At 39.5% G+C, this 15663-nt stretch overlaps 2 protein-coding genes across 2 annotated transcripts; one reads left to right on the top strand and one right to left on the bottom strand.

Annotated features, from left to right (window-relative positions):
* Positions 1-1795: 1795 nt before the first annotated feature.
* Positions 1796-2752, bottom strand: LOC121898765 (olfactory receptor 11A1-like). Its single transcript, XM_042414180.1, has one exon. The coding sequence runs from the start codon at positions 2750-2752 to the stop codon at positions 1796-1798; it is 957 nt and encodes a 318-aa protein (XP_042270114.1).
* Positions 2753-12922: 10170 nt separating this feature from the next.
* On the top strand, positions 12923-15300 carry LOC121898767 (putative gustatory receptor clone PTE03). The gene has a single exon (XM_042414183.1). It carries the CDS (start codon positions 14234-14236, stop codon positions 15170-15172), a length of 939 nt encoding a protein of 312 aa, XP_042270117.1. The 5' UTR covers positions 12923-14233; the 3' UTR covers positions 15173-15300.
* The last annotated feature ends 363 nt before the right edge of the window (positions 15301-15663 follow it).

Here is a 15663-nt window from a genome sequence, read left to right as displayed (position 1 = left end):
TGGAACCTTTGCAAGTACAACCATATCAGGAAGGACCCCTAGAACCCCTTCAAAGACTGCAAGCAGCACATCATGGACCCATGTAGAACCTTTGGTTGTCAAGACCCATGTATTCTCCACACCACAAGCATCACCTCCATTACAACTGGAACCTTTTTAAAAACCCCATAAATAATTCTTAGAGTCTTCTTTGCATCAACCTGAGAACCTTCTCATGTTCTGTCAAATGACTTTTAGGACCTCCTCAAAGGCCTCTACAACCTTTTCAAGAACTCCTGAAACCTCCTTAAAGACTCTGAACCAAAGCCTGATATATCTTAATCAACGAATTCTCCAAATATTGACACAGTTGTCCATGTCACCTCAGCAGATAGACTCTATAGTATTGGCTTATCTGGGCATGCTGTAAGTTGATTTTCATATTACTTGTCAGCAAGAACACAATGTGTCCAGTTTGCTGGTTCTTCCTCTTCCTTCCTCCCTGTATCAAAGGGTGTGCCTCAGGGGTCCATACTGGGACCACTGCTGTTCTCCATATATATAAATAATTGTTGTGGTAATTTATCAAATGCTGCATTCCATTTTTATGCAGATGGTACATTTATTTATTGCTCATCTCCTTCAGTGGGACAAACCCTTAAATTCCTGCAGTCTGCCTTTGATGTTGTTCAGTCCCATTTAACACAACTTAAGTTGGTGTTAAATGCAGACAAATACAAATTCATGCTATTTTTAAATGGCAAATAGTTGCCATCTAATCTTCCAAAGATCTCAACTGCCCAAGCAGTCGAAATTGAAATGGTCACAACTTATAAGTATTTAGGTAATATTATTGATCAGAACTTGTCATTCAAATCACACATTTAACACCTTGTTTCCAAGCTAAAACTTAAAGTAAGTTTTCTGTTTCTTCCTCCAGACAAGGAAACACTTGATTTCGGCAACTTTTTTACCTTTACTGGATTATGGCAATCTGCTCTATATGAATGAACCTGAGCAGTGCCTAAAGAAGTTGGATACTGTATACTGCTTTATGTTTTATTACTGCCTATCTTGTACACCACTGTACTTTGTATGCTGCTGCTAAGTGTCCATCTCTGTATCACAGGCTTTCAAATTGGTTGGCTTTTATGTATAAATCTCTCCTTGGGCTGGTTCTTCCCTATCAGTGTACATACATGTGTAAAAACCAAAGATCAGTATAGCTGCACTCTCACAATATTCTACAGATGTTGGTCCCCACAGTTAGAAAAGGATCATGTCAAAAAGCCTTTAAATATGCTGCCACTTCTTCCTGGAATAATGTACAGAAGGGCCTGAAATTGTCAGAGCTGATTATTGTTGGGGAATTTAAGTCCATTTTAAATAATTGAGAAAATACTACTCTTGGTCAATGTGAGTCACTCCTAAGTTTACACTGAAATCGTTTTAGAAAATTTCAATTTGCGGGTTACTACTAGCACTACCACTACTGATGATCCAACAACAGTCTTTCTACAACTGATAAAAGAAGAAAAAAGGCAGCAATACTTAGGGAAGTCTTTTATTTTCTAGAGTAAGATTAGAGACTTCTCTTTTAAACAGGGAGGCATTCACTAAGAGATGAAATTTAAGAGATCTACTTTGTGACTGAAAGAATCAAACCAACTGTGATTTAGAAATGTATTTTTAAAACATGTTATGTTCTTGTTTACATATAATAAACAGCATTATTTTTGTCAAAGAATCCATCTTTCAAAATTTTTATATTATTGAGAGTATAAAAGTTTATCAGATAACTTTTAACATTAGTAGCTTACATTTTACTGAAGACAAGACTTTTACATAATCTATGTATTTTAGACATTTTCAATCCATACAGTACAGGGTTGAAGAGCGGTTGGCAAGTGAGGAAGTATAATGATAAAACAATGCGCAACATATTGGGTACACTGCTCATATCAAATCTGCTCTGCATTATTTCAAAGAAACAACCACAAGAGAAGTTGAGCAGAGAAATAAGGTGAGGTGTGCAGGTACTGACAGCTTTCTGTCTGGTCTGTTTAGAACCATAAAAACAGACTTTAAGAATCCTTATGTATGTGTAAAGAATTAAAGTTACAACACCAACAATTATTAAAATTGTGTAAATAATTCCATAAATGTTATTGACGGTGGTGTCATAGCATGCCAGTTTGACCACAGAGTAGTTGTTACAGTACACTTTGTTAATAATGTTTCCACACAGCTGTAAAGGAGCACTCAAAGATACCATGACAGCAACTTCAATAAATGGGAATAACCATGTTATAGCAATAAGCATGGCAACCTTTTTAGACGTCATACGTGTGTTATATTGCAGAGGAAAACAGATAGCGAGGTATCTGTCATAAGACATGATGGCTAAGTTACAAAACTGCACATTTGCATAAGAATACACACAGAAAATCTGCAGGAAACAAAAGAAAGTAGAAACAGTGTGAATGTCAGAGAGGATCTGAACCAGAAGGAATGGAAACAACCCTGTGCTACCATACAGTTCATTTACAAACAGGCTGCACAGAAAAAAGTACATAGGTTCATGTAAGCTTCTGTTCATACAGATAACCACAATGAGCAAAACATTGGCACAAATAATTAAAATATACATAGACATGAGAATCACAAAAAATAAATATTTTAAGTGACTGCTGTCAATGTTGGCATTTAATGTGAAGTATGAAAACTGAGTCGAGTTTATCATGATCCTCCGCTTGGCTTGCAGAACAATCATAACACTTTTTGTGAGGTTAACTAAATGCACCAATCATGTTACATTTCATAAAATATTTCACTAATCTAAACTAAGCAACACATAGCTGAAAAATAAACATATAAGCAATATTCAATTTTCTTCCTTTGTAGAAATGTATTTTAAGGAGCAATTATGACAAATGAATTAGATTCACCATTCTCTTATGTTAAAGTCAATATAATGCTCACATGAGAAACTAAACAACTCAGTTCATGACATTGTGTAAGTCAGACTGTGCATCTTAACTGAGCTGAAACTCTGCTTCTGCCTCTTTATAACCTCTCAAACAGAAGACGCCCACAGCAGCAGACTGACCTCATTATCACAGGAACCACTGGTTGATACTGAGTTCAAAATGATGTCATGAAAATGTTATACTAGAATATAGATAAGGGTTTTGAATTAATAAAATAAGTAAAATGTTTTTGTGCCATTATAGAGTGTGTGTGTGTGTGTGTGTGTGTGTGTGTGTGTATGCTAGGAAACCAAGGTTGTACTATATTTATTTACATATGAATATATAAACTTAGCACAAAAAGTAAGGAAATTTGTGTTTGGTAGATTATTTCTTTGTTGTGACGATGCTTCTTGGCAATAGATCTTCTAACTTTAGAAAGCCTGTTTATTTCCCTTTTAAATGGTGCCACATTTGTAAGGAATATGCATTTGTGGGATAAGCAGCAGAGCTGAGTATGTGGGTTGCGCCCATGACAAATTTGCCAAATCTTCTCTGCCAATGCCAAACAGCTTATTTTGCTGTTGCTGTTTTGAGCTTCTGGTACCCCCAGGTGCTGCCAATCAGCACCTGTGAGCTTGGGCCCTGCTACAGTGGTCAGTAGGTGTCTGCTCCAAGAATCAGCATGCCACATCTGACTGATCTGGATCGGGCCCATGCGATAGGGCAACTTCAAGCTGGTGTTCCGCAAAACCAAGTTGCGGCATTATGTGGAGTGAGCCCTAGTACCATCTCCAAAGTGAAGGCCAAGTTCCATATAACGGGGGATGTCAGAGACAGGCTGCAAAGTGGGCGTCCCAAGAGGACCGTTTCCTCACCCTGTCAGCACTGAGGTACCGTAGGCTGTCTTCTACAGATTTGCAGTCAAGGTTTGCAAGACGATATGACTGACGGCTCTCTGCCCAGACAATCCGGAACAGACTGCACGCAGCCAATCTCCGGTCTCATAGGGCTGCCAGGAGGCCTGCCATGACTGCCCTTCACCATCAGGCCCATTTGCACTGGAACCTGAACATGTGGAGGAACATTATGTTCAGCAATGAGTCCACATTCTGCCCACGGCAGTTGGATTGTAGGGTCAAAGTGTGGAGAAGACGCGGAGAACGCTATGCTGATTGCTGCACTGATAGAGTAACATCTTTTGGTGGAGGCAGTGTGATGGTGTGGGGCAGCATCTCCTTCACTGGAAAAACGAGGCTTGTGATCATTAGAGGCAATCTCAATGCAGAGAGATATTGACATGAGATTCTGCAACCAGTGGCAATCCCATATCTCCACAGTCTGGGACTATCCTCCAAGATGGCAACGCTCGCCCCCACAGAGCGGGGTTTATCAGAGACTACCTCCAGAATTTGGGAGTGGAGAGGATGGAATGGCCTGCCAGCAGTCCTGACCTCAACCCCATTGAACACTTGTGGGATCAGCTTGGGCGTGCTGTTCGTGCCAGAGTGACCAACACAACCACGTTGGCTGACTTGTGACAAATGCTGGCTGAAGAATGGGACGCCATCCCACAGCAGTGTGTGACCAGGCTGGTGACCAGCATGAGGAGGAGGTGCCAGGCTGTTGTGGCTGTGTATGGTTCTTCCACACACTACTGAGGCTAAATAATTGTTGTGGTAATTTATCAAATGCTGCATTCCATTTTTATGCAGATGGTACATTTATTTATTGCTCATCTCCTTCAGTGGGACAAACCCTTAAATTCCTGCAGTCTGCCTTTGATGTTGTTCAGTCCCATTTAACACAACTTAAGTTGGTGTTAAATGCAGACAAATACAAATTCATGCTATTTTTAAATGGCAAATAGTTGCCATCTAATCTTCCAAAGATCTCAACTGCCCAAGCAGTCGAAATTGAAATGGTCACAACTTATAAGTATTTAGGTAATATTATTGATCAGAACTTGTCATTCAAATCACACATTTAACACCTTGTTTCCAAGCTAAAACTTAAAGTAAGTTTTCTGTTTCTTCCTCCAGACAAGGAAACACTTGATTTCGGCAACTTTTTTACCTTTACTGGATTATGGCAATCTGCTCTATATGAATGAACCTGAGCAGTGCCTAAAGAAGTTGGATACTGTATACTGCTTTATGTTTTATTACTGCCTATCTTGTACACCACTGTACTTTGTATGCTGCTGCTAAGTGTCCATCTCTGTATCACAGGCTTTCAAATTGGTTGGCTTTTATGTATAAATCTCTCCTTGGGCTGGTTCTTCCCTATCAGTGTACATACATGTGTAAAAACCAAAGATCAGTATAGCTGCACTCTCACAATATTCTACAGATGTTGGTCCCCACAGTTAGAAAAGGATCATGTCAAAAAGCCTTTAAATATGCTGCCACTTCTTCCTGGAATAATGTACAGAAGGGCCTGAAATTGTCAGAGCTGATTATTGTTGGGGAATTTAAGCCATTGAACACTTGTGGGATCAGCTTGGGCGTGCTGTTCGTGCCAGAGTGACCAACACAACCACGTTGGCTGACTTGTGACAAATGCTGGCTGAAGAATGGGACGCCATCCCACAGCAGTGTGTGACCAGGCTGGTGACCAGCATGAGGAGGAGGTGCCAGGCTGTTGTGGCTGTGTATGGTTCTTCCACACACTACTGAGGCTCCTGTTTGTTAAATGAATCAATTGTTGAATTGCCAATATGTCTTGTTTATTCAAACTTCCATCATCCAATCCACCAAACACCAAACAAGAGTCAATGGCAGAATAAGCTGTTTGGCATTGGCAGAGAAGATTTGGCAAATTTTTCATGGGCGCAACCCACATACTCAGCTCTGCTGCTCATCCCACAAATGCATGTTCCTTACAAATGTGGCACCATTTAAGGGGAAACAGTTTTGTCAAAATGGAGGTAGTGGGGTAAAACGTGCCAGTGATGTGGGGCAAGATGAGTCAATGGCTCAATTTACCCCCCAAAATTATTTTCTGATATTCTAGAGACTAGAGACCCTGTTCATGTTACTGTTACCCTAACCCTAACCCATTGATTCTACAGTCTCTGAACTCTTCTGGAGGGATGAACATCATCATTCTTCTTTCTTCACAACACCACATGAGGGAATAAATATATATATATATATATATATATATATATATATATATATATATATGGGTTGAGATCTGGTGACTGTGAAGGCCATAACATATGATTCACATCATTTAATGCTCATCAAACCATTCATTGTCATCCTGGAAGAGACCACTCCCATCAGGATAGAAACGTTTCATCATAGGATAAAGCTGATCACTCACAACTACTTTGTATTGATTAGCAGTGACCCTTCCCTCTAAGGGGACAAGTGGACCCAAACCATGCCAGCAAAATGCCCCCCACAGCATAACAGAGCCCCCAGACCCCCTCACTGTAGGGGTCCAGCATTCAGACCAGGACCAGTTTTTCATTTAATTTCTCACCTGTTTGTAGCTGTAAGCTAGTAGCACTGAACATCACTTTGTTCCAAAGAAAGTCTTTTTAATCTGATATCTGTGCTGGATGCACTTCTGTCAGGTCACATGACCTCCTCAAACATGTGAGAAATGTACAACAGGCTGTGTGAACCAATCAGGACCCAGACTCTTGACTTGTGTTCAGTATAGCAGCAGAAGTAACAGGAAGCTGGAGCGCTGTGGTCGCCAAAAGGTTACAGAGATTGGTTCAACTCCGCCTGGGGACCCTTGTTGCATGTCACCCCCCCTCCCCTTTGCCCCCTGTTTCCTGTCTACTACTTCTCCACTATCAGCTGTTGACAAAAGGCAAAAATGCCCAAAAACATATCTTTGAAAAAAATAAGAAGTAACAGGAAGCTAAGAGACAAAGCAGGAAATGGAACAGATGAAAACATCGGTCAGTACAGCTAAAATGGAAATATTAAAGTAGAGCACAAGTATATCATAAATGTGAATGAACACAATACTCGAGTAAATGTACTTAGTTACTTTCTAATACTGGTATTGAAGAGGTTTCTGAACTGATCACTGAACCTACCAGTGAAAAGTAACCAAATTAATTTACTGCAGTCAGGTACTGGTAGTTTACTTGAATAATAAGATTGTATGATATTTTATATGTTTACTTCACTAGATTTGCAGATTAAGATTTGAGATACTAAATATATTAACTGATAAAATATGTTGTTCATTATAGATGAAACTACTCAGCAGTACATGTGGTTGTTAATGTTAAAACTAACATTATAGTGTTGCTGTTAATTTCATCATTCACTCAAACTGTTGACAAACTTCAGTCTCTGTCCATCCTGAGGAGTCTGAGGGGAGGTCATTATGGTCCTCAGCCCTCTGTGGACCAGTGAAACCAGTGCTGAGGTCTGCTCAGGCTGATTGGTCTCACTGGTTCACAGCTCTGACTGTAATTTGCTTCAAAGGGAATTAGTGGAAACTGTAGCTAATGTGAAGCTGCCTCAGGGACAAACATGTTGACATGATGAAATGACCTTTGACCTGAGGGACTCGGTACACTGATCTAACTTTCCCCAACACCAGCAGCCTCTGAGGGGTTTACATCAACTTCATCTGAGAATAAACTCAGTCTGTGTAGAAGTTTTCATGAGTGTCGTTTTAGATGTTTTGTTATGAATTGAACCACTTGAAAGTAAATAAAATGTAACCTTTCTCCTAGAAGTGACCTTTAATGTCAAAGGAAACATTAAAGTTTGAATTTAATTCTCAATTAATCAATTAATTAGTCTCAAAACCATAAGTTCTTGTTCCCACAGTGATCTCGTTTCCTGCAGCTCAAAGGAAACCAACCACTTTTTAGGATAAATGAAGACATTTATTAATAGCTACATGTCTTGATGATAAAACATAAAATAATAAATTAAAAAAATAATAATTATAAGGCCCATACATGATAATAAAATAAAATAAAATAAAGAAATTGTTCAGGAATAGTGATTCAAAATGTATGACTCGAGGCTAACGAATTGCAACGGGGGATGCTGAGTGACAGCTTATTCAACTTCTCTAAAGAAATGATCTTTTTAATGTTAATGTTATCAGACATCAACCGTTGATCACAAAGCCATCTTACGCCTTGCTGTTGATGGCAGTGGAGGTGTCGCCTCGGTCCAGCGGTGTTTGGCAGTTAAAGAGCCCGGATCAGGCTGTGGACTGAGGAGTCCGGCCGTTCCAGGCTGCTCTAAAAGAGTCTTTAGGCCGGTTTAACTTCCAGTTTGCAGTACTGCTCGCAGAGGCTATCTGCTTCCAAATGACGCTTCAGTTTGAATGAAGAATTCACGCTTTGTAATCTTAGTTTAATGTCGAATAAAGTTGAATCTGACTACACTCAAAACTTCAGCGGCATTTACTTCAAAATAAAATACTGTACGTGGAAATGTGAGACTCAGTGTTACAAATAAAACAAAGTGAACTTGTTTCGGTAAAATTAAAATATGCATGAAAACAAAGAAAAGAGATGTCTTAAGACAGACTTTTAAGGTGTGTTTTACTTTGACTTCAGATGGTGAATAACTTTCTTACACTGGGGAATTCATTTTTAGTTTTAAACACAAATTCACGCTTCAGTCACTATCTCTGAATATTTCATGTACCAAATATTGTAAAACTATTCAGAAAAACAGTTCAACATTAAACATTCATTTTGTAATAAGTCCATTCTTCTATCAACATATCAAACATTAACCTTCATATTAAAACTTCTTGATGTCTGGACATCCAACGTCTTACCTCATAAAATAACAACATTCAATATGACTGTTTAATAATTCAAGAGAACTTCAATCTGAAACTCTTTAAACATCATATCTTTACATTTCTTTTACTTCAGAAAATCCACTTTTTCAATAAAACTACTCATCTAATTTGACTATTAAAATATGATTGTCTATGAGGTTAATACATCAAAAGTTAAACACTTAGGTGATTTTAAGGTACAATTGCATAGTTACCATATAAACATTCATTAATTCTTAACACAAAGAAATTCAAAGTATTTCCCCCTGGAGGGCAGAATGGTCACACGTGGTGAAAAAGTAATAAAATCAAAGTTTAATATCTCCTCAATAGATAATCACACAATGATCAAAGTTATAAAATTCCTGTATTTTCATGACAAATAACATTACATGACATAATGAGTCAATATTTAATTTACATGAAATTCAGGTTTGGCCCAGGGAGAGAATGTGAGTTAGAGTTTATATCTCTGGTCTGGTGAGATAAGAGGCCCAAGAGAGGGGAGTTTTCTGTCCATGTTTACTGAGTTATTGATCCTTTCTCCTGCTTCAAATGACCCCAGAGGTCATTTATGCTTTTAGTTCGGGTACTGTCCTGCTAACAGACACCCCAAGAGGTCAGTTCAGGGTCCAGGAGTGAGGCAATGTCCCTCAAAGAAAGGCTGTTTTACCCATGAATCATCCAAGATGTCCTACAGTGTTTAGGAATAAGTTTTTATGAAACAGGTTCATGAAAAGTGACACTGTATACTAAGTGGTGCAATAATTTGGCAGTTTGTTTTTTTTTTTTACATTCAGGAAATATTAAAAGGCAAAGGCAGAAAACCTGGTGGCTTTGTGACACTTCTTCCAAATGAAACCTTCACAAGTGAAAATGTTTTTCCATGATTTAATAGTTGATGTTTTAACATTACTGCTAACGTTACTTTATTGTTTTCATGCCAACGTTACTTTATTGTTTTCAAGCTAACGTTACTTTATTGTTTTCATGCCAACGTTACTTTATTGTTTTCAAGCTAACGTTACTTTATTGTTTTCAAGCTAATGTTACTTTATACTTTTTACTGTATACTAAGTGGGCAGAACAGAGAGAGACAGCATCGGAGCAAAACACTCTGGTGTTTACTGTTTGCAGGATGCAGATACTCATGCAAAGCGCCTGACTGATTAAAATGTGCTGATCAGTTCCAATTCACTAAGTCACAGTCAGTCCTCCATTTTGTAGAGAAGTCGTAGATGTACTTTGCTCATCATAAACTAGTCCTGAGTATTTATTCTAAGGTATGCTAGGCTGCTCAAGGCAGTGAAAACAGGACAAGGACAGGATGTTAAATGAAACATTATTTAGCGAAATACAAATAACATAAATGACAATAAGAGAATAAAGTTAATACACTACATAAAATATCTGAAAGAAAATACAATAAAAATGAAAGCTGCAAACAGCGATGATTGGGCCCTCACACCTTTGTGCACGTCGGCTGCAGTCAAAGTGCTGTTATTGCAGAGAAACACGATGCAGTAATATATTTACCAGACAGGAAATGACATGCGACACATTTTTATGAATATTGGACATTGCATATAGGAGATAACTATCACTTCCTGCGTCCACTATGTGGCGCTAGAGAACACCCACTAATTATACGTCATGTTGTTGTGTATCATGTGTGTACCACACCATGTAAATTTCATGTAAATTGGATGATGTTTGTCACACAAGGCTGACTTCCTGTTGTCAGTAGGTGGCGCTATGACTATGACTCAATGTTGACATGTAGATGACCTGAGGCCTCTTTTATAAAACTGTGTGCAGGAGTCAAGTTAAAATGTGGCGCACGGATGAAACACAGAGAGTACTTTTGCACAAAAATATTCTGATTTATAATCCGACACCGGTTTCCCTTTATAAATCACAATCGACTTGATATTTAGCGTCCTTGTAACACCCATAGCTGCCTATAAATAGTCAGTGAAACACCCCAAATTAATGTTCATTCATACTGACAAACATGGCAAACACTGACAGAAAAGCTAAAAAAAAACAAAATTTCACACAGTGTGAAATCAAAGTTACTGTTTGTTGGACTCTGTAAATATTACAAACGCTAAACAGGCTTAAGGTGGACGCAGTGAGCTGAAGTGGTCCAACATAAAAGTAGAGTGGTGGGAAAAGCGGACACCAGAGCTCAGCCCGTCATGAGCAACTGGCAGGAATTATCAGGGAATCCGTCCTGAGTGATGGAGGTGGAGGAGACACAGATATGCACAGCCCGTCCTCACTCCCAACTCGTCACATATCGATGCTCGGTTAGGACCCCCTGATGTCATTTTTTAACGTGCAGGGTAGTCCGATACACTTCTCTTGAGCTCCTACAACGTCTGAAATAGACGCCATGAGACCGATGACGTCTATATAAGGTGACAAATTTCAGCCTGGTCGCCAGAATAAAACGTTGGCGTCGTATGTTTCTGCAAACCACAGATACGTTGAATATGTACATTTCAACACCTGTAATACGGAGCATATTAACATTTCTGAAGTGACGTACTTCACATGACATCTATATAAGCTGACTTACTCATTAGGAGGTGGAGGGGTTGTAATGTTGTTGGCAGGAAGTTGGAACCATGATTCTTCCCCTAACCAAGTGGTTTTTGTGCCTAAACCTAACCAGACCTCAACCACAGCGTTGTCACACCATCAAATATAATCATTTTTCATCAGTGAGTGCCGTGATACTGCGCGTTGGAAAATGACACTACAGGGGAACCCCGTGGGTTAAAACGTGACGCCGGGGGTCCTGACCAAGCTTGAGAGTGAGAACGTGTTGATATGCGAGACAAAGTTGTCCAGCGCACCACGCCGAGGGCGCTCCATGAAAACTCAAAAGCTTTGCAATTTCGCATCACAAAGGTCTTTAGCTGTAACAAATTTGACGTTGTCGAGGTTAAATCTCCACCAACACCAACACCTGTCGACGGCTTCACTTGCATGCAAAGTAGATTCATAATGGCCGACTTCCTGTTGGAATTAGTTTGGTTCCAAGACGCTTTTAAGGCTGGAGATGGTACATCTGCCTACCAGCTTAAAGGTGAGGCTTTAATGTTGAAGTTTTCTAGGGGCCACACCCAAACCCAAAACCTATCTGAGATATCAAGTTACGCCACTTCTGATGCAAAGTGCAAAGTTTTGTGACTTTTAAAAGCACCCGTAGCACCTCAAAAATAAAAGTAATCAGGGGGCGCTTTAGAGCCGAGGTGCAATATAACATCGAAATATTCACTAGTTCAAACATGGGTGCAGAGTTTCCTGAGGTTTTTTTTTTGTATCATCGAGGCCTCAAACGTGTTCATAAAATGAAATGACACACAAAATCCAAAATGACTGACAACTTCCTGTTGGGTGAAAAAAAATCCCAAAAATGTGAGAGGAGTGATCCTGCTGAACAGGTTCCTGCTCGGGCCTTAATTAAACATCATGAATTAAATGTGATGACGATTTTTAAAATGTTGTTGAGTTCTTGAAGGCTGAAGACCATGTTGGTGAAGATGATCCACGTCTGCTGTTATAAGAATTAATTTGAGAATTAAATCTGAAGAATGATGTTAAAGAAAGAACATATTTACATATAAACAACAAACTCAACAAACAAAATGTTGCATTTCTTAGTTTTATATCGTCGTAAATTTAATATGTTAATGTAACTTTAACCATTATTAGAATGTTTTATATGTGATCCATCACTCACCTGTCATCAGCTGACCAGTCGTCCTGCTTTACTTTTACAGCAGCGAGTCGCTTTAACCATGACAAAGATATTTGCTCAGTTTCTTGTAAGAGCATTTTAATGTTGCAGTTCATCAGTTTTAGATACTGTGGGAAGATTACTAGTAATATTACTGCATCATATGTAATAAATAATACTACTACTACTAATAATAATAATGCACTTTATTTATACCTTTCACACAAAGTGCATAACACATTTTAAAAAAGAGGAAAACAGCAACTATAAACAAAAGAATATTAAAATATTTGATCTTCTCTGAATGTAGTAAAAAGTACAAAGTCTCATCAAATGGAAATACTCAATAAATATATATAAATATATATAAATATATATATATAAATATATATATATACTGAAGTACAGTCGTTGAGTAAATGTACTTCGTTACATCCCAACAGTTTTTATGTTTTAAGGAACTTTTCTTGTCGTTAAAACAAGTTTTTCTGGTTTTAACATAATAATAAGTTTCAGTCTGTAAAGAGACGATACCGTCGCCTCCATGTCGATATAAAGTGGATGATATATGATTATTCTGGGCTGCAGTGTGAAATAAGCATGAAATTAAACTTTTAAACTAAATTAAACAACATATGAAACTTTCCAACTTATGATGTTATAACCAGAAACGTTCATTTTGTGATCTATGAAGATAAAGTGATGTCATCACAGGAAAGACTGAATGATTTAGTGTCTCGTAATAATGATTAAAACATACCGAAGATCATTTCCACTTAAAAAAAACAAACAAACATATTTAAGTAAATCAGAAATCCTGCTCATCAGACGGGGGGGCGTGGCCTCGGTGATGACGTCATCAGACGGCGCTCTGCACCTGTCTGTGTGCAGCTCAGGTGTATAAGAGCTGCAGCAGCCGGCTGCGTGTTTCAGCAGCTCGGGAGGATTTCCTTCTGCTGCTGTTTGATGTTCACATGATTATTAACGTGTTTGATTCTTCTGTTGTTGTTCATGAGCTGAACGTTGCCTTCAGGCCTCCATCGATCATCCATCAGCTCATTGATTTAAATTGATTGATTTGTGCTCAGATGTTATGTTTCAAGGTTCTGACTCATTTTTTACCTTCTAGCTTTAATCACTCAAGTCGTCATATTTGTTAATTAATTTGTTTCTGCTCTTTAATGTTTGATGAGACTGAAAGCAGCTGTTCACTCTGTTTTTATGAAGCTTTAATGACGTGTTTCCTGATTAATAACCCTTCATTATTAACAGGTTTTATTGTAAAGATGAGTGTTCATTTAATTTGAATTGTGCTGATGTTACTAACAGTTTCTGTGTGTGCAGGTTTCTGACTGTAAAATCCTGAAACATGTAAAAGTTTATTTCTCTTCTTGTGTTTAAAGCCGACGAACAGAAACTTTTTCTGTTTGTTTTATCTGTTACTGATGTGAAGAAACAAGCAGGAAATGAAATCAGCTGAATCTTTAACCTTTTAAATTTGAAGATAAATGTTCATTTTTAATTGAACAGTTTGTCTTTTCGATGATCCGTCAGCTGATCTTTAACAGTTCAGTTTATGTTTCATGTTAACGTGTTTCTGCAGAGATGATTCATGTTTCTTCCAGTGAAACATTTCTATTTTCTCCACTAAAACTCGGTTTATTTTTCATGACGGTTTTTAAACATGAAGTCTGTTTGAAGTTTTGACTGCTTGGATGTTTTTTGGGCTGTGACGTCGTCACAGATGGAGAACAACTCTGAAATCGTGTTTGTGCTTCACGGTCTGAACGACTCTCTGACAAACCGGCAGGTCTACTTCGCCTTCGCTCTCGTGTCGTACCTCTTCACCATCTTCGTCAACCTGACGCTCATCGTCACCGTGTGTCTGGAGAAATCGTTGCACGAGCCCATCTACATCTTCCTGTGTAACCTGTGCTTCAACGGGATCTGCGGCGCCTCCAGTTTCTACCCGAAGCTGCTTCACGACCTTCTGGCCGAGTCTCACGTCATCTCCTACGCCGGCTGTCTGGCTCAGATGTTGGTCGTCTACAGCTACATTTTCTGCGAGTTCACCAGTCTGACCGTCATGGCGTACGACCGCTACGTGGCCATCTGTAAGCCGCTGCAGTACCGGGCGGTGATGACGGCGCAGAAGGTGGCGCAGCTGCTGATGCTCACGTGGTGCTTCTCGCTGCTGGAGGCTTTGACGGGCATCATGCTGACGGCCCGGCTGCCGCTCTGCGGCCGCCACGTCCAGAAGATCTTCTGCACCAACTGGGAGGTGGTGAAGCTGTCGTGCTCCGACACCACCGTCAACAACATCTACGGCTTCGTGCTCACGGTTTCGCACGTCTCGCAGACGGGACTCATCCTGGTGTCCTACGCTCACCTGGTGCGCGCCTCGCTCAGGTCGCGTTCCGACCGCAGGAAGTTCGTGCAGACGTGCCTGCCGCACCTCGTCACGCTGCTCGTCTTCACCGCCTCGCTGGTGTTCGACATCATGTACTCTCGCTACGGCGGCGGCCGCTCGCTGCAGGCGCTGCGGAACGCGCTGGCTGCGGAGTTCCTGGTGGTCCCGCCCCTCATCAACCCGATCATCTACGGCATCAACCTGCAGCAGATCCGCTCCAAGATCTTCCCCGACTTCACCCGCAAACCGGACATCACAAAGTCACACACATGACGACCTGCCGCCCGCCGTGAAGAACCACGAACCCGACGCCTTCGACTCTCTGAAACTGGAAACATTAAAGACTGAAGTGAAGTTAAAGGTGAAAACAAACGTTGCTGTTGTTGTTTTCAGTTTGCAAATTAAAAGGTGTTTAAAGATGTTAAAAACAACATGATGATCCTGCTGTTTGTGTTCAGGTGACGTAAATTAAACATGTGGAGGTCAAAGGTCAGACTGATGAATGAAAAGAAGTCCTATTCAAATTCTTACATTAGTTGCGTCCAAATATTTGTTTTATACACATCTGGACTCGGTTCATGTTGTCACGTTTTCTTCGTGACGACAAACTGAATAAACAACAATTAAATCACAATCAGTAAATATAAACATTACGTTTGTTTATACATTATATTTAATCACATTTCATGTTATTTTTTATGAAGGAAAGATTCCCAATAAGTCCAGGTTTATATGTTATTATGAAAATCAAATAAATTTTATTT

The sequence above is a fragment of the Thunnus maccoyii genome, chromosome 6 (genome assembly GCF_910596095.1).
Source record: "Thunnus maccoyii chromosome 6, fThuMac1.1, whole genome shotgun sequence".
NCBI classification, from domain to species: Eukaryota; Metazoa; Chordata; class Actinopteri; order Scombriformes; family Scombridae; genus Thunnus; species Thunnus maccoyii.
The sequence above is the reverse complement of the archived record's forward strand: the minus strand, read 5'-3'. Positions and strand labels throughout refer to the sequence as shown.

What these genes read in the sequence shown, in the direction of transcription:
- LOC121898765 (XM_042414180.1), bottom strand. Translation starts at nt 2,752, where the DNA reads ATGATTGTTCTGCAAGCCAAGCGGAGGATCATGATAAACTCGACTCAG.
- LOC121898767 (XM_042414183.1), top strand. Translation starts at nt 14,234, where the DNA reads ATGGAGAACAACTCTGAAATCGTGTTTGTGCTTCACGGTCTGAACGAC.